Raw genomic sequence first — 19453 nt, 5'->3', positions numbered from 1 at the left:
GCAGACAGAAAGCTCTTGTAAACGCTGAGACGATGAGATGTTTTGAAGGCAGTAGCAATCCGGTTTGAACCCTGAGCCTAGGTGCACAGCTCTGTAAATCAGGACGGAAATGGAACTGGGCTAATCTGTAAATTCGTCCAGCTTGTTTGTCTAACTGTTTAAACACGAGGATAATAGTTTCTTCAGTGGGCAGGTCGCGAGCAGCAAGTTGAAGTGATTCTATTCAGGGCACAACAGGAATCCTTGGATAGGTTTCAAGAAAAAAAAAAGCTAGTTTCTTGTATATCTGATTTCATAGGAACAAGAGGAGATCATTCAGCCTCCTTGAGCCTGTTCCACCATTCAGTGAAATCATAAGATGATCTCTGTCTTAACTCCATCCACCTGCTTTGGCTACATACTTCTTCATACCTTTGTCTTGCAAATAATCTTACTGACCTCGGATTTATAATTATTAATTGAGCTAGCACCTACTGCTTTTTTGTAGGAGAGACTTCCACCTTTTACATTGGGAAGTAATTCCTAACTTCTGTCCTGGATCACGGAACCACAAGTGTCTGCCAATACCCTCCTCCCTCGCTACTTTGTTTGGCCCTAGGTATGGAGGTCAGCTGAGCCTGATCCTATTCAGTCTTTTCCAACTGGAGTTATTGGGTGGTGCTTGGGATTGGGAGCCCATTCCCGCACCTTGAGCACCACCAGCCCACGACCGCCACCCCCATGGCCGCAGCTGAAATAAAGCACAATGAAGGCAGGGAGCTGTGATCAATTTTTTAAAAAAAAATTACGCTGCAGGAATTGTCTTTTTGTTTTCCACAACAAGCGGAGCAGCGAGTCAGGTATGGCATTGGTTCAGTACAGATCCAAGCTCCCTCTGCCCTGTTCCAGCAATGTGTCTCGGAGCCAGTATGTGAAGAGAGCCCTCTTTATTTTAATTTCCATTTCCCACACCGTCTGTTCTGCTGGCCTGTTTGATGCTGCTACAGTGCCCGTGACTTGTATTTATGTACATATAATCGCTAAAGCTTCTTGGAGCTGCACTGCACTTTGGGCGAGACAATGTCCTGGAACAGAATGTGAACTCTGTGCCAGGATTTGAACACTGGGCTTCTCTGTGTAAAGGAGCAGATTAACCTGGAATGTAGATGTTCTTTTATGCCACACTTTTTTGTTCCAGTCTGGTTTCTGGGAGATTGACCTCCTATACGTGCCAGGCTCTACTGAGACCAGATTCTTGCTTCATTTCACCTCTTTCCTCACCCCCCCGCCCCCCCCCCCCCTGCAACCCCACTGTGAGCTCCCAGCCACTCTGCAACAGGAAACGCTTGGGGGTCTAAAGTGCTGTAAATCTCCCATAGCCAGGTTCACTTGCTTCCTCTGGCAGAGTGTGAACTATGCGTCTGTCTCTGCCTGGACCTCCCGAGTGCACCAGCACATTGTGCATTTGTATCAAAAGCAGCCTCCTCGGCAGACAAGCTAAGCAGCCCATCTGGCGACAATGTCCGCATTCAATTTTGACGCAAGTAATAATGATGCATAATCAGCCATCCCATTTTCTTTTAAATGTAGGAACCTAGAAAATAGCATGAGTAGGCCATTCAGCCCCTTCAGCCTGCTCCGCCATTATACTAGATCATGGCTAATCATCCACCTCAAAGCCATTTTCCCGCACTATCCCTATATATCTCTGTCTTTTAATATCTAGAAATCTATCGATCTTTGTCTTGAATACACGCAATGACTGAACCTCCACAGCCCTTTGCGGTAGAGAATTCCACAGATCCACCACCATCAGTGAAGAAATTCCTCTTCATTTCAGTCCTTTTCTGAGACTATGTCCCCTGGTTCTAGATCCACCCCCAGCCGGGGCAGATTTGCTATCGACCGTGACGTGAGGCGGAAACGTGGACAACTAAAAAAATATATAGAACAAAAACTGTGCACAGCTCAGAGAGCAATGGGAAGGTCAATGTTACACATTTCCATTTGTGATAAAATCAGGTGTAATGAAATACACCAGAAAACCAGAGATAAGGACGTCATTCAGAAGATGAAAGAAGCCAAATGGAAATGGACTGGGCATGTTGCTCGAAGAAATAACAGGTGGCCGAAAAGGTTAATGAAGTGGCAGCCAAGAACAAGAAAAAGAAGGGGGAAACTGAGAAGGGGAGACGATGTAATATCATACCGAGGAAGCACATGAGCCAGAGCAGCAAATGATCGAGATAAATGAAAAGACATGAAAAGGGTTACATCCTACAGTGGACGAACACGGCCTAATTGATAATGAGACTTTTGGATTCCCTTTTATGTTAAATACTCAAAAGGGATAGACAAGGTAGATGCAGCTAAGATGCTTCCCCTGGTTGGGGAGTCTGGAACCAGGGGACACAATTTCAAAATAAGGGGGAAGCCACGGAGGACAGAGATGAGGAGAAATGCCTTTACTCAAAGGGTTGTGAATCTTTAGAATTCAATCCCAGAGGGCTGTGGAAGCTCAGTCATTGAGTATGTTGAAAGCAGTGATTGACAGATTTCTAAATACCAATGATATAAAGGTATATGGGGATAGTGTGGGGGGGAAAAGGCATTGAAGTGAGTGATCAGCCATGATCGTATTGAATGGCGGGGTAGGCTCAATGGGCTGAATGGCCTACTCCTACGTTAGCTGCCAGTCTCTTCTCATACGGAGAGTATCGTGGGTAGCACGTTTAGAGAGGTGGTGACACCGCAGGCTCAGACCCCACAGGCAGGAGGGGAATGGGTGACCACCAGGCAGAGCAAGAAGACTAGGCAGGCAGTGCAGGAATCTCCTGTGGCGAGTCCCCTGCAAAACAGGTATACTGCTTTGGATACTGTTGAGGGGAATGGCCTCTCAGGGGAAAGCAGCAATAACCCAATTCGTTGCACCACAGTTTGCTGCACAGGGGAGAAGCAAAAAGTCTGGGAATGCAATAGTTATAGGGGATTCAATTGTAAGGGGAATAGATAGGTGTTTCTGTGGCCACAAAAGAGACTCCAGGATGGTATGTTGCCTCCCTGGTGCTAGGGTGAAGGATGTCTCAGAGCGGTTACAGGATATTCTGAAGGGGGAGGGTGAACAGCTAGTGGCTGTGGTACACATTGGTACAAACGACATAGGTAAAAAAAAAAGGATGAGGTCCTCAAAGCAGAATATAGGGAGCTAGGATGCAAGTTGAAAAGTAGGACCTCAAAGGTAATGATCTCAGGATTACTACCAGTGCCATGTGCTAGTCAGAGTAAAAATAGCAGGATATATTGGATGAATACGTGGCTGAAGAGATGGTGTGAGGGGGAAGGTTTTAGATTCCTGGGGCATTGGGACCAGTTCTGGGGGAGGTGGGATCAGTACAAACTGGATGGGTTACACCTGGGCAGGACCGGGACTGATGTCCTAGGGAGAGTATTTGCTAGAGTGTTTTGGGAGGGTTTAAACTAAAATGGCAGGAGGATGGGAGTCTTTGCAAGGAGTCAGAGGAGCGGGGGGGATTAAAGACAAGAACAAAAGACAGTAAGGGGAATAAGAAAAGTGATAGGCAGAGAAATCAAGGGCCAGAATCAAACAGGGCCACAGTGAAAAATAGTGGGAAGGGGACAAGTACTGTTAAAAAGACAAGCCTTAAGGCTTTGTGCCTTAACGAACGGAGCATTCGCAATAAAGTGGATGAATTAATCGCGCAAATAGACGTAAACTGGTATGATATAGTCGGGATTACGGAGACATGGCTGCAAGGTGACCAGGGATATTCAGTATTTAGGAAGGACAGATAAAAAGCAAAGGGGGTGGAGTTGCATTGCTAGTTAAAGAGGAAATTAATGCAATAGTGAGGAAAGATATTAGCTCTGACGATGTGGAATCTGTATGGGTAGAGCTGAGAAACACTAAGGGGCAAAGAAACGTTAGTGGGGGTTGTATATAGACCCCCAAACTGTAGTAGTGATGTTGGAAATGGCATTAAACAGGAAATTAGAGATGCATGCGATAAAGGAACATCTGTAATTATGGGTGACTTTAATCTGCATTTAGATTGGGCAAATCAAATTAGTCACAATACCGTAGAGGAGGAATTCTTGGAGTGTATACGGGATGGTTTTCTGGACCAATACATTGAGGCACCAACTAGAGAACAGGCCATTCTAGACTGGGTATTGTGTAATGAGAGAGGAATAATTGACAATCTAGTGGTGCGAGACCCCTTGGGGACAAGCAACCATAATATGATAGAATTCTTCATCAAGATGGAGAGTGACGTAGTTGATTCTGAGACAAGGGTGCTGAATCTTAGTAAAGGAAACTACGAAGGTATGAGGTGCGAGTTGGCCACGACGGATTGGGAAACATTACTTAAAGGGCTGACCGTGGATAGGCACTGGCAAACATTTAAATGATGAACCGCAACAATTGTTTATTCCTGTCTGGCGCAAAAGTAAAACGGGCAAGGTAGCCAAACCATGGCTTACAAGGGAAATTAGAGATAGCGTTAGATCCAAGGAAGAGGCATATAAATTTGCCAGGAAAAACATCAGACCTGAGGATTAGGAGCAGTTTAGAATTCAGCAAAGGAGGACCAAGGGATTGATTAAGAAGGGGAAAATAGAGTACGAGAGCAAGCTTGCGGGGAACATAAAAACTGACTGTAAAAGTTTCTATGGGTATGTGAAGAGAAAAAGATTGGTGAAGACAAATGTAGGTCCCTTCCAGTCAGAAACAGGGGAATTTATTATGGGGAATAAAGAAATGGCTGACCAACTAAATGCATACTTTGGTTCTGTCTTCACAAAGGAGGACACAAATATCATAACAGAAATGTTGGGGAACACAGGGCTTAGTGAGAGAGAGGAACTGAAAGAAATCGGTATTAGAAGAGAAATGGTGTTGGGGAAATTGATGGGATTGAAGGCCGATAAATCCCCAGGGCCTGATGGTATGTATCCCAAAGTACTTAAGGTAGTGGCCCTAGAAATAGTGGATGCATTGGTGGTCATCTTCCAAGATTCCACAGACTCTGGAACAGTTCCTACAGATTGGAGGGTAGCTAATGTAACCCCACTATTTAAAAAGGGAGGTAGAGAGAAAGCAGGGAATGATATGACCAGTCAGCCTGACGTCAGTAGTGGGGAAAATTCTAGAGTCCATTATCAAAGATTTTATAGCACAGCACTTGGAGAACAGTGGTAGAATTGGCCAGAGTCAGCATGGGTTCACGAAAGGGAAATCATGCTTGACAAATCTACTAGAATTCTTCGAGGATGTAACTGATAGAGTTGATGAGGGGGAGCCAGTGGATGTGGTTTATTTGGACTTTCAGATGGCTTTCGACAAAGTCTTACATAAGAGATTAGCAAGTAAAATTAAAGCACATGGGATTGGGGGTTGTGTATTGCGATGGATAGAAAATTGGTTGGCAGACAGGAAACAGAGTAGGGATAAATGGGTCTTTTTCCGAATGGCAGACAGTGACTAGTGGGGTACAGCAGGGATCGGTGCTAGGACCCCAGCTATTCACAATATACATTAATGATTTAGATGACGGAACTAAATGTAATATCTCCAAATTTGCAGATGACACCAAACTGGGTGGGAGGGTGAGTTGTGAGGAGGATGCAGAGAGGCTTCAGGGTGATTTGGACAAGTTGAGTGAGTGGGCTAATGCATGGCAAATGCAGCAAATATGGATAAATGTGAGGTTATCCACTTTGGTAGCAAAAGCAGGAAGGCAGATTATTATCTGAACGGCTATAAACTGAGAGAGGGGAAAATGCAGAGAGGCCTGGGTGTTCTCGTACACAAGTCGCTGAAGGTAAGCATGCGGGTGCAGTAGGTGGTTAAAAAAGGCAAATGGTATGTTGGCCTTCATAGTGAGAGGATTCGAGTACAGGAGCAGGGATGTCTTGCAATTATACAGGGCCTTGGTGAGGCTGCACCTGGAATATTGTGTGGAGTTTTGGTCTCGTTATCTGAGGAAGGATGTTCTTGCTATAGAGGGAGTGCAGCAGACTGATTCCTGGGATGGTGGGACTGATGTATGAGGAGAGATTAAGTCGTGGAGTTCAGAAGAGTGAGGGGGGATCTCGTAGAAACCTATAAAATTCCAACAGGACTTGACAGGGTAGATGCAGGAAGGATGTTCCCGATGGTGGGGGAGTACAGAACCAGGGGTCATAGTCTAAGGATACGGGGTAAACCATTCAGGACTGAGATGAGAAATTTCTTCACCCAGAGAGTGGTGAGCCTGTGGAATTCACGACCACAGAAAGCAGTTGAGGCCAAAACATTGTATGTTTTCAAGAAGGTGATAGATATAACTCCTGGGTCTAAAGGGATCAAAGGGTATGGGGCAAAAGCGGGAACAAGCTACTGAGTTGGATGATCAGCCGTGATCATAATGAATGGCAGAGCAGGCTGAAAGGGCCGACTGGCCTACTCCTGCTCCTATTTTCTATGTTTCTTTGCTGCTCTTATTTTTTCACTTCCCCTCTGAGCTCTCTATGTTCAGCCTGTGTCTCACTTATATTATTAACCTGACTTCTGTTATAAACATACTTTTTCTGCTTCATCTTGCTCTCTATTTCGTTTATCATCCATGAAGCGCTGTCTTTATTTGTCCTATCCTTCCTCCTCCTGGGACTGTACCTGAACTATCTCCTCTTTAAAGGCATTTTTCAATTACAGTTTAGCCTGTCGATCTTTGACTCCAATTTACCTGGGCCAGATCCGTTCTCACCCCATTGAAATTGGCTCTCCTGCAATTAATTATTTACTCTGGATTGCTCCTTGTTCTGTTCCATAGATCATTCTATACCATAGCATTTATTGTCTATTGATTGCTGCCACTGTTTTCCTTTCGATTTTCGTAAAGAATCCTCGCTGCCTAATCCAGTACTTGTGTTCATTATATTCTTTTAAAACGGCAGAGGAACTGAACGTATGAACAAGTTAGATCCTGAGGGGTCTTGACAGGGTGGATGTGGAAAGGATGTTTCCCCTTGTGGGAGATTCTAGAACTAGGGGTCTCTATTTAAAAAAAGACAGAGATGAGGAGAAATTTTTTTCTCTGAGTGTCGTGAGTCTTTGGAACCCTCTTCCTCAAAAGGCGGTGGAAGCAGAGTCTTTGAATATTTTTAAGGCAGAGATAGTTAGATTCTTGATAAGTAAGGGGGTGAAAGGTTATCGGGGGTAGGTGGGAATGTGGAGTTGAGGTTACAATCAGATCAGCCCTGATCTTATTGAATGGCGGAGCAGGCGCAAGGGGACGAGCGACGTACTCCTGCTCCTAGTTCGTATGTTTGTATTCCCCAGCCAGGGGGAAACAGCCATTCAGTATTTATCCTGTCAAACTCCTTAAAAATTTTATATGTTCCAATGCAATCACCTCTTCTTCTCAACTCCAGAGAATATATAGGCCCATTCTATTCAATCTCTCCTTATAAGTCAGCCCTGTCAACGCAGGAATCAATCAAGTGAACCTTCGTTGCACTCAGACCGAAACAGTGCTCCAGGTGTGGGTTACTAAAACCCTGTACAATCACAGCAAGACTTCCTTACTATTAAACTCCAACCTCCTTGTAATAAAGGTTAATGTGAGCCAAGCATTGTGACCAGGTACTTCTACAGTGATCCGGAGAGAGTGGCAACAGCCCCCTCCCTTGAACAGGATTTGGGGAAATAGAGGGTAGATTCAGGCCAGTTTGTGGTGAGAGAGTCATTAGCTGTAACTTGGAAACAGACACCTTTAGCGTAAGTCTTGAGCCAGGTAGATTGTAAGAAGGTAAAAATACACACCCGTGGAATAAATCTTTGCAGTTATCCCGTTCCTGATCATGTTGAATGCGTCGACCGTCTCAAATGAATTACTTTTGAGCCCAACAGCTGGTTTCGAGAGAATCACAGCTTGGATGCAGGCAAGATGAATGATCAGTGAATCTGTTTCTGGTGGAACTGGTTAAGGGAAGGGATGCTGGCCAAGAACACCGGTGAGAGCTCTTCTGCTTGTCCAAATCGTGCCATGTGATTAACATCCACCCGAAGGTGGCACCTCTGACAATGCAGCACCTCCTTGGTATTGCCCGGGGGTGGGGGGTGGGTAGGTAATGTGCTGGAGTGGGAGGGGGACCTGAACTCTCAACTTTCTGCTCGGGGAGGAGTGCACCCAAACTGGCAAAAAAAAACCGCAAGAAAATGAAAAAGGACTGGATGGGCTGAAATGGTCAGGAGTGAGACATCCAAGCGGGTTGCAGTTGAGTCTGGAAGGGAGGAGCGAGTTGGAGTAAATTAGTGAAGTGGATGTTGAGTGGGAATCCAGGCAGCATGCCGAATAGAATATCGTCAGGAAGTGAAAATGAACTCCGAGAGGGCAAGGACAAATAATGTGATAATTGTATTTACTTTTGGTTTATTTTTCACTGGGCGGCACAGTGGCGCAGTGGTTAGCACCGCAGCCTCATAGCTCCCGCGACCCAGGTTTGATTCTGGGTACTGCCTGTGCAGAGTCTCCCCGTGGCTGCGTGGGTTTCCGCCGGGTGCTCCGGTTTCCTCCCACAGCCAAAGACTTGCAGGTTGATAGGTAAATTGGCCATTGTGAATTGCCCCTAGTGTGGGTAGGTGGTAGGAGAATTGAGGGAAGGTAGGGAATATGGGATTAATGTAGGATTAGTATAAATAGGTGGTTGTTGGTCGGCACAGAGTCGGTGGGCCAAAGGGCCTGTTTCAGTGCTGTATCAATAAATAAAAAATAAATAGATATAGTTGTGTTGATTTTTGGAGGCAGGGCTTCAGGTCCTTTTTGTTCCTGGCCTGTGGAACATCGCTTATGTGTGTTGAATAAATGGAGGAAGATGGAATCTGTGTGTCACCAACAATGGCTTCTCTTCCCACTCCCACACCGTTGCCTCTGGTGTCCCCCAAGGATCTATCCTTGGATCTATCTATTTCTATGCTTTATGCTGCACCTCAGCGACATCATCCAAAAACGCACAGCGTGATACTCCACATGTTCGTCGACAGCACCCAGCTCTACCACCTCCTGTCTCGACACCTCCACTGTCTCTAAATTGTCAACCTGCTTGTCCTGCATCCAGTGCTGATTTGAGCAGACGTTTCCTCCAATTAAATGTTGAGAAGACCGAAGCCATTGTTTTTGGTCCCCGCTCCCTGGCAACTATCTGAGGCTGGGTCAGGCAAGTTTGCCACCTTGCTATCCTATTTGAGCGCATACTTGCGCCATGACTAAGACCGCCTATTTCCAATTCTCGGAAACATCGCCTGACTTCGCTCTTGCCTCAGCTCATCTGTTGCTGAAACCCTCATTAGTGCCTTTGTTACCTCAGGACATGACTATTCTTGGACTTTCCTGGCTGTTCTCCCATCTTCCACCCTACATAAACTTGAGCTCACCCAAGGACCTGCTGCCCATAACCTAGCTAGCATGAAATCCCGTTCACACTCGTCCCTCGTCGACCTACATCGGCTCCCTGTCCAGCAATGCCTTGTTTTCAGATCTCTGCATGGCCGTCGCCCCTCCTGTCTCTAATCTCCTCAAGCTCTACGACCCGCCGACATCTCTGAGCTCCTCCGATTCTGGCCTCTTGCATATCCTTGATTTTCATCACTCTACCATTGGCGGCCGTGCCTTCAGCTGCCTGGGGCCCTAAGCTCTGGAATTCCCTCCCTCAACCTCTCTGCAACCCCCCCCCCTCTCTCTCTCTCGCTCTCTCTCTGTCTCTCTCTTTCCCCCCCCCCCCCCCCCCACCCCTTTAAGATGCTGCTTAAAACCAAGCTTTGGGTCACCTGTCCTAATATCTCCTTATGTGGCTCGGTCTCTAATTTAGTTTGATAATCGCTCTTGAGAAGGGCCTTGGGATGTTTTACTATGTTAGAGGTGCTATATCAATGCAAGTTGTTTTAATTTTGAGGCTGCCAGTTTTGACTGATGGAATTTATTGCACATTTTTGGCATCTATTTGTCTTTGGTTTTCTCATGGTCGAGTGCTTTTACAGAGCTCTGGAAAAGCGAAAGCACTTCACCCATATTGACTCGGCCCCCCCCCCTGCTTTAATGCCTTGCAATTTTCCAAGCAAGCACTCTTGAGTAATTGAGTTGCAGGGGCTGGGATTCTTGCGTAGGCAGATAAACCAGGTGGGGTGGTGAGAATGGAACATATGTGTGCTGTCAGATAATGGTCTCCCAGTCGCTCTATCCACTGCCTCCGCACTAGAGCTTCTCTGCTCACTGTGAGCTTTCTGATCAAATGACGACGCATCTAAAAGCCTGCTTTTTTTTTTCTCTCACTCTGCGCCAGGCCTGTGTACATTATGTAATTTTAGATTTTTACCTACGTCTGTAGTTCTCGAAATTTCAAAGTCCTGAATATTTATAAGTGAAATAGAAGGACTGAGCATTTCACTTAGATAAGAGGGCAGAAGCAAGGGAGCCGTTGACAGTTTTGTAGTCGTTTCCACCTGCAGAGATTCCTCGTAGATTTGATCATGGTCCCAAGCATCATGTATGTGTGATTTTTTTGTTTTTAATTTTTTTTTCTCGTTATTCCTCAGAGCTTTCCAATTTTCTGCTGTTTTGTTAGTCTTTTAAAAATTTTTCTTACGATCACAGCGCTGCTCCGTTCTGTTTCCCCTTGCTGGGGGTGAAGGGGGGATCCGTTCCGTACCTGTCCGTCTGCATGTGCGCTACCTTGACTGGCTGGGTGTGTTTGTTTCTCTTCTGCTGTGCCAGCCTAGTCTGTGATTTCAGCAGCCCGATCCACGCGAGAGGCTGGCAGTCGCAAGCCAAGTCCTCGATTCGGATCCTAATGCTGTCACGCAGCACCCTCCACAGCGGGGAAACACTGCTCCCTGGAGATGCTGACAATGGCGCGCCTCCCCCCCACCACCGCCACCACCCTGCCTAACGCTGCACCGGCCAGAGATGGAAGCTGGCACTCCCTGCTCTCGGTAATTCAGTACCACACCTGGCAGGGAGTCCATCCACTCTATTGTGTAGCAACTGACACATGCTGTTATAAGCAGGGAGCATGCAAATAAACAATATTTATATACTGATGTAGTCGATTGCTTTCCTCGTGCAAATCTCCAATCCCTGAAGCCCAGTGGAATATGGAGTGGCAGGGGTGCAATACAGAACAGTGGTGGCAGGGGGCTACAGTTCATTTCAGTGCTCTTGGATAAGCGAGGAGTGAAGTGGGCCAGGGCTCCTGCATCCCATCACTGTCCCACGACTCCCGCTGTTTGTGTGTGCGTGCTTACGTTTGTGGACGGTTTCTGACTTTGGAGTGATGCTCTGCGTAGTCTATTAGTCCATGTTGTCAGTCATGGCTGAGTGGGTAGCACTCTTGCCTATGAGGCAGAAGCTCGTGGGTTTGAGTACTACAGATATTCGAGACGGGCAATCCAGGCCGCCACACCCAGTGGTGGGCAGCACTGCGGGAGTGCTGCCCTGTCGGAGGTGCTGTCTTTTGGATGAGGCGTATGTCCACTAAGGTGTTTGTAAAAGATCCCAGTTGCAATATAAAGTAGTGCAGGGGAGTTATCTCCAGTGACCTGTGGCCAATATTTATCACACAGCCAACGTTAATTAAAAACAGATGATCTGGTCAGTTATCACACTGCTGTTTGTGGGAGCTTGCTGTGCACAAATTAGCTGCCACATTTCCTGCGTCACAACTGTGATCACACTTCAAAAGAACGTGATTGGCTGTGAAGCGCCTGGAGAAGTCCTGAGGTGGTGAAGCGGCGCTGGAGCAATACAGGTCCTTTCTATGCTGATGGTCTGTGGTGAAACTGGAACAGTGGGCATTTGGCTGGGTGTGTCACGTTGTGTTCTTACTTCAATGTGTTCCTCACCTGCCTCTTGCAGCCAAAGAAAGGCAAATTAACGCACTGTGGGATTTGAAAGATTAGGCAAAATGGGTGCCTGAGCTTCCCACTGTCACATGTGAAACATGCCACCTGCTGTCACTAGTGCTCAGTTATTCAGCCTATAAATACTGTCATTTCTAAAATAGGTGACCTCCAAAACACTGTAGCTGCAAAGCCTCAGATTACCCCCTCCCCACACAGCCCAAACTAACCAGCCTGTAACAGATAAATGATAGAAATTCAACTTGTTTTCAAGCTCTCTGTGATCAACGCATGTTCTGGCTACGGGAATTCCATTGAGCTGTAACACGAGTGTGAAATGTTTCGGACTCTGCCCACTTAAATTGGGGAACCACCGGCCTCAAAATGTTCACTCCTCCCAAACTCTGTGCCAAGAGAGAAGAGAAGAGGAAAACATTTCAAAACTAATAAATCGATTGCGAAGGATTTTGGGACATTGTGTGGAATTCGTTTTTGTATCGTAGCCTGTGTTGTTGAACCCAGTTTGCAGGTCGCCCAGTCCCATACATTACTCTTGGTGAATCAGCTGTTGATTTGTTGTTTTTTCTTCCTCTCTCACTGGTTGAGGGATGTATGTTTGCCAGGACACTAGGAGAATTCCACCATCTGCTTAAAATAGTCCCGCGGGCTCCTTCTGAACTGGTCAGAGAGATATTTGTTTAACATCTCCTGTGAAGCAGGGCCAGCACCCACCCTCCCCTCCCCCACCACCCCCACCCCGGCCACCGACTACACCGTGCTCCCTCTGCACTGCGCTGGGACCGTCTGCCTGGATTACAGACTCAAATCCTGGAGCTGGGGCTTGAACCCAAGGCTTTCAGACGCTAAGGGACTGTGGGGCTACTGTCACCAGTGGCGGAATGATCAGCACGTGACTGTCAATGTTACTTTACAGCCAGCCTGTTAACGGGATGGGATGTCCTTAGCAGTGAGCAACCTCCAAGCAGACATCCCAGATCAGCTCAACAAATTGAGTAATTTCCCTTTTCCATACGCCTCGCACCCATTTTTGCCAGTTCTACATCCCGTACAGTTCCACCTTCTCCAGAGGTACTCTTGGTTTCACAGGCGCAAGTCAACAGACTTTTGAGTCTGTCAGCAAGCAATTCAACTGCAAAGGGTAATGATCAAGAACGGGAGCCTTGACTGATTCTCCCCGCCCCTTGGTGACTCGGAACTGGGGCTAACTGTGGCACCCCTATTTTCCCAGATGAGTCCAGTTACCCTAGCAGAGATTGAAGATAGAAATGGGAGCCTTCCAGGTCCGTGTGCAACAGTAGAAAGTAGATAGAGCAAAAATTTTCCCGTTGGTGGAAGGGTCAAGAACCAGAGGGCACCGATTTAAAGTGACTGGCAAAATAATCAAAACACAAGAAAAACTTTTTTTTTAATCGAGCGAGTGTTCAGGATCTGGAATGCACTACCTGAGAGTGTGGTGGAGGCAGATTCAATCGTGGCTTTCAAAAGGGAACTGGATAAGCATCTGATGATGAGAAAGCATTTGCAGGGCTCCAGGGAAAGGACGGGGGAGCTGGACTAGCTAAATTGCTCTTGCAGAGAACTGGTGTGGACCAAATGGGCCAAATGGCCATCATCTGTGCTGTAGCCATTCTATGATTCCAGATACTGAGCATAGCAACCAGATAGGCTAGACCTCGGCACCCACATTACAACCTTGGTCCAAACATGGACAAAGGTGCTGAATTCGAGAGGTGAGGTGAGAGTGACTGCCCTTGACATCAAGGCTGCACTTGTCTGAATATGACATCAGTGAGCTCGAACAAAACTGGAGTCAATGGGGGAAAACTCTCCTTGCTTGGAGCCATACCTAGCACAAAGAAAGATGGTTGTGGTTAGTGGAGGCCAATTATCTCAGTCCTAGGGCATCACTGCAGGAGTTCCTCAGGGCAGTATCCTAGGCCCAACTATCTTCAGCTGCTTCATCAATGACCTTCCCTCCATTATAAGGTCAGAAGTGGGGATGTTTGCTGATTGTACAATGTTCAGCACCATTCGTGACTGCTCAGATACTGAAACAGTTCTTGTCCATGTGCAGCAAAACCTGGATAACCTTCAGGCTTGGGCTAATAAGTGGTAAGTAACATTTGCACCACACTAGTGCCAGGCAATGACCATCTCCAACAGGAGAGAATCTAACCATCTCCCCTTGACATTCGACGGCAGTACAATCACTGAATCCCCCACTATCAACATCCTGGGGGTTACCATTGACCAGAAACTGAACTGGAGTAGCCATATAAATACTGTGGCTACAAGAACAGGTCAGAGGCTGGGAATTCTGTGGCGATGGCGAGTAACTCACCTCCTGAGTCCCCAAAGCCTGTCCACCGTCTACAAGGCACAAGTCAGGAGTGTGATGGAATACTCTCCACTTGCCTGGATGGGTGCAGCTCCAACAACACTCAAGAAGCTCGACACCATCCAGGACAAAGCAGCCCGCTTGATTGGCACCCCATCTACTAACATTTACTCGCTCCACCACCGACTCACAGTGGCAGCAGTGTGTACCATCTACAAGATGCACTGCAGCAACGCACCAAGGCTCCTTTGACAGCACCTTCCAAACCTGCGACCTCTACCACCGAGAAGGACAAGGACAGCAGACGTATGGGAACACCATTACCTGCAAGTTCCCCTCCAAGTCACACACCATCCTGACTTGGAACTATATCAGCCGTTCCTTCACTGTTGCTGGGTCAACATCCTGGAACTCCCTTCCTAACAGCGCTGTTGGTGTACCTACCCCACATGGACTGCAGTGGTTCAAGAAGGCAGCTCATCACCACCTTCTCAAGGGCAATTAGGGATGGGCAACAAATGCTGGCCTGGCCGCATCCCATGAAAGAATTAAAAAAAGCTCAGCATTGTCCCCCATTTCACAGGAGCTTGTAAACAGTGTCCACCAGGAACTCCAGTCCGACCTTGGCCCAAGCTATTTGGCCAGTCTTTCTCTTCCAGACCTTGCGATAATCTTGCACTTGTTTTTCCAAAGTACCATTTACCCACTCGGCCATTGGAGGCAGTCCCTCCTTGCATTGCGAATCCTATATTCGTTCATTTGATTTGTATCCTTTTGCTTTCCTGATCCCTTGTGTGTGTGTTCTCATCCTCTCTGGTTCTTTTCTTCCATTTGCTTTCCCTACGCTATAAGCCCCCCCGCTCCACCACCCTGAGACTGGGGGAAACTCTTTGAGGGTGGGGGGTTCTGCCCAAGCCTCTTCCCACCTCTACCCCCACCTCCCTCCCCGCCAAACAACCTCTCCCTCCACAACAGGAGCTGATGAGCGCAACTCCACATTTTACTGCCGCTTGGTTGTGGGTAGGGAAAGCGTGGCCGTGGGATTCAGCTCAGGCTGAGGGTGGCTTTTGATTCCAGCCTGGTGATCAATGTAATAAAACCATCAAGCACTGGATTTACTCAGCAGGTCTGGCAGCATCTGTAGAGAGAGAGAGAGAGAGAAGCAGAGTTCACATTTCAGGTGGTGATCAATGTTACTGGGTAGCTCCAGGAACGTAGGGGAGCATTAATCCTGTTTGTGATCTTGTCTTGCTACTCGCTGTTGGACTGCCAGCTCTTGTGTGTGTATATTGGTAGCCTTGCTGTGTACTGACTCTGTTACCTTTTCCCCCCTCCGCGCCCCCCCCGCACCCCCTTGTGTTTTAGGCAATTGGAAATCGGAACCTGATGGATCGGATGAAGAAAATCAAGCGTCAGCTATCCATGACACTGCGGGGCAGTCAGGCGTCCGAGAAATCCCTGACTGACCTGTCAGAGCAGATAAATATTGAGGAAAACAATGTCAGCGACAATGGTAAGTTTTTGTTTGTTCACGCAGGGGACGGAGTGAGCGTTGCACAGGGTGGAATAACAGGGTCCATGTTCCATGTTCCATGTTTGTGTACTGGGGTGTAATGTCCAGGCTTACTGTTAACGGCTCAAAATCAGGTGAGTGGCTACATTATCTCTCACTCTCACTCCCTCCCTCTCCCGAAGCAGTGCAGTCACCTGCTCATAACTTCTTGCTTTTCTGCATGCAGTCTCATCTCATTCCCGACCAAGCTGTCTCCAGTTCCTGCTTTTGCGCACCTCTTCCCTCCCCCACCCCCCCTGGACTCTATTCTCTTCTGTATATCTCTCTCTCTGCCTCTCTCCCCCTCCCCCCCCCTCCCCTCTCACCCCCCCTCCCTCTCCTCCCCTCACCCCCCTCCCCTCCTCCCCTCACCCCCCTCCCTCTCCTCCCCTCACCCCCCTCCCTCACCTCCCCACACCCCCCTCCCTCTCCTCCCCCTCACCCCCCCCCTCTCCTCCCCTCACCCCCACCCTCACCTCCCCACACCCCCCCCCTCTCCCCCTCACCCCCCCTCCCTCTCCACCCCTCACCCCCCCCTCCCTCTCCTCCCCTCACCCCCCCCTCCCTCTCCTCCCCTCACCCCCCCTCCCTCTCCTCCCCTCACCCCCCCTCCCTCCTCCCCTCACCCCCCACCCTCTCCTCCCCTCACCCCCCTCCCTCTCCTCCCCTCACCCCCCTCCCTCTCCTCCCCTCACCCCCCTCCCTCTCCTCCCCTCACCCCCCTCCCTCTCCTCCCCTCACCCCCCTCCCTCTCCTCCCCTCACCCCCCTCCCTCTCCTCCCCTCACCCCCCTCCCTCTCCTCCCCTCACCCCCCTCCCTCTCCTCCCCTCACCCCCCTCCCTCTCCTCCCCTCACCCCCCTCCCTCTCCTCCCCTCACCCCCCTCCCTCTCCTCCCCTCACCCCCCTCCCTCTCCTCCCCTCACCCCCCTCCCTCTCCTCCCCTCACCCCCCTCCCTCTCCTCCCCTCACCCCCCTCCCTCTCCTCCCCTCACCCCCCTCCCTCTCCTCCCCTCACCCCCCTCCCTCTCCTCCCCTCACCCCCCTCCCTCTCCTCCCCTCACCCCCCTCCCTCTCCTCCCCTCACCCCCCTCCCTCTCCTCCCCTCACCCCCCTCCCTCTCCTCCCCTCACCCCCCTCACCCCCCTCCCTCCCCTCCCCCCCTCCCTCCCCTCCCCTCACCCCCCTCTTCTCCCCTCCCTCTCTTCCCCCCCCCTCTCTTCCCCCCCACCTCCCTCTCTTCCCCCCCCCTCCCTCTCCTCCCCTCACCCCCCTCCCTCCCCTCCCCTCACCCCCCTCCCTCCCCTCCCCTCACCCCCCTCCCTCCCTTCTCCCCTCACCCCCCTCTTCTCCCCTCACCCCCCTCTTCCCCCCCCTCCCTCTTCCCCCCCCCTCCCTCTTCCCCCCCCCTCCCTCTTCCCCCCCCCTCCCTCTCTTCCCCCCCCCTCCCTCTCTTCCCCCCCCCTCCCTCTCTTCCCCCCCCCTCCCTCTCTTCCCCCCCCTCCCTCTCTTCTCCCCCCTCCCTCTCTTCTCCCCCCTCCCTCTCTTCTCCCCCCCCTCCCTCTCTTCTCCCCCCCCTCCCTCTCTTCTCCCCCCCCTCCCTCTCTTCTCCCCCCCCTCCCTCTCTTCTCCCCCCCCTCCCTCTCTTCTCCCCCCCCTCCCTCTCTTCTCCCCCCCCTCCCTCTCTTCTCCCCCCCCTCCCTCTCTTCTCCCCCCCTCCCTCTCTTCTCCCCCCCCCTCTTCTCCCCCCCCTCTCCCTCTCTTCTCCCCCCCCCTCCCTCTCTTCTCCCCCCTCCCTCTCTTCTCCCCCCCCCCTCTCTTCTCCCCCCCCCCCTCTCCCTCTCTTCTCCCCCCCCCTCTCCCTCTCTTCTCCCCCCCCCCCCTCCCTCTCTTCTCCCCCCCCCTCTCCCTCTCTTCTCCCCCCCCCTCTCCCTCTCTTCTCCCCCCCCCTCTCCCTCTCTTCTCCCCCCCCCTCTCCCTCTCTTCTCCCCCCCCCTCTCCCTCCCTCTTTCCCCTCCCCTCCCTCCTTGTCTCACTTTTACTGATTTCGCAAACACCTTTGCAGTATGATGCATTTCCTTTCATTGTCTTTCTTTTCCCTTTCTGTGAATGCTGCAAAGAATATTCTAACACACCCTCCCTCCCCAGCTCCTATTACCTGATGGGGTTTAGATTAGATCCTGTCCCTCAGGATAACTGGGTGGGGTGGAGGGGGGGTTCCATGGGTGTGGAGTGCACTTGCGTCTTGGCCAAGTGTGATCCTCCTCCCCATTTGACTGTGAAGGGCATCACAGCCAACTCCATAATTGTCCACATCGCATGTGCACATCCACCTATCAGCAGGGTTACTGGACAGCTAGGGGTCCTGCTCCAGATTACTGTCCAGTGACCCCTGGGTTAGAAAGAGAGAGAGGGGATGGGGGAGCCCAGCACATCAGTGCGAAAGATAAGGCTGAAGCATTTGCAACAAACTTCAGCCAGAAGTGCCGTGTTGATGATCCATCTCGGCCTCCTCCTGAAGTCCCCAGCATCACAGATGTCAGACTTCAGTCAATTCGATTCGCTCCGCGTGATATCGAGAAACGACTGAAGGCATCTGATACTGCAAAGGCCTTGGGCCCTGACCATATTCTGGCAATGGTACTGAAGACCTGTGCTCCAGAATTAGCCATGTCCCTAGCCAAGCTGTTCCAGTGAAGCTGCAGCATTGGCATCTACCCGGCAATATGGAAAATTGCCCAGGTATATCCTGTGCACAAAATGCAGGACAAGCCCAACCCAGTCAGTTACCACCCCATCAGTCTACTCTCCATCATCAGTAAAGTGATGGAAGGTGTCATCAACAGTGCCATCAAGCGACACTTGCTTAGCAATAACCTGCTCAGTGACGCTCAGTTTGGATTCTGCCAGGGCCACTCAGCTCTTGACCTCATTACAGCCTTGGTTCAAACATGGGCAATGGAGCTGAACTCAAGAGGTGAGAGTGACTGCCCTTGACATCAAGGCAGCATTTGACTGAGTGCGGCATCAAGGAGCCCGAGCAAAACTGAAATCAATGGGAGTCGGGGAAAACTCTCCGGTGGTTGGAGTCATACCTCCTGCAAAGGAAGATGGTTGTGGTTGTTGGAGGTCAGTCATCTGAGCTCCAGGACATCACTGCAGGAGTTCCTCAGGGTAGTGTCCTCGGCCCGACCATCTTCAGCTGCTTCATCAATGACCTTCCTTCAATCATAAGGTCAGAAGTGGGGATTTTCGCTGATGATTGCACAATGTTCAGCACCATTCGTGACTCCTCAGATACTGAAGCAGTCCGTGTAGAAATGCAGCAAGACCTGGACAATATCCAGGCTTGGGCTGATATGTGGCAAGTAACATTCGCGCCACACAAGTGCCAGGCAATGACCATCTCCAACAAGAGAGAATCTAACCATCTCCCCATGACATTCAATGGCATTACCACTGCTGAATCCCCCACTATCAACATCCTAGGGGCTACCATTGACCAGAAACTGAACTGGAGTAGCCATATAAATACCGTGGCTACAAGAGCAGGTCAGAGGCTGGGAATTCTGCGGCGAGTAACTCACCTCCTGACTCCCCAAAGCCTGTCCACCATCTACAAGGCACAAGTCAGGAGTATGATGGAATACTCTCCACTTGCCTGGATG

General features: G+C 49.8%; 1 protein-coding gene across 1 annotated transcript in view; it reads left to right on the top strand.

Moving 5' to 3' along the window:
• LOC137358897 (cyclin-dependent kinase 17-like) overlaps positions 1 to 19453 on the top strand; it is a 91421-nt gene that overhangs the window by 32977 nt on the left and 38991 nt on the right. The window contains exon 2 of the mRNA XM_068025103.1: positions 15600 to 15747. Within this exon, the coding sequence (XP_067881204.1) occupies positions 15600 to 15747 (148 nt within the window). The remainder of the gene's footprint in view (positions 1 to 15599; positions 15748 to 19453) is intronic.

The sequence above is a fragment of the Heterodontus francisci genome, unplaced genomic scaffold (assembly GCF_036365525.1).
Source record: "Heterodontus francisci isolate sHetFra1 unplaced genomic scaffold, sHetFra1.hap1 HAP1_SCAFFOLD_822, whole genome shotgun sequence".
NCBI classification, from domain to species: domain Eukaryota; kingdom Metazoa; phylum Chordata; class Chondrichthyes; order Heterodontiformes; family Heterodontidae; genus Heterodontus; species Heterodontus francisci.
The sequence above is the reverse complement of the archived record's forward strand: the minus strand, read 5'-3'. Positions and strand labels throughout refer to the sequence as shown.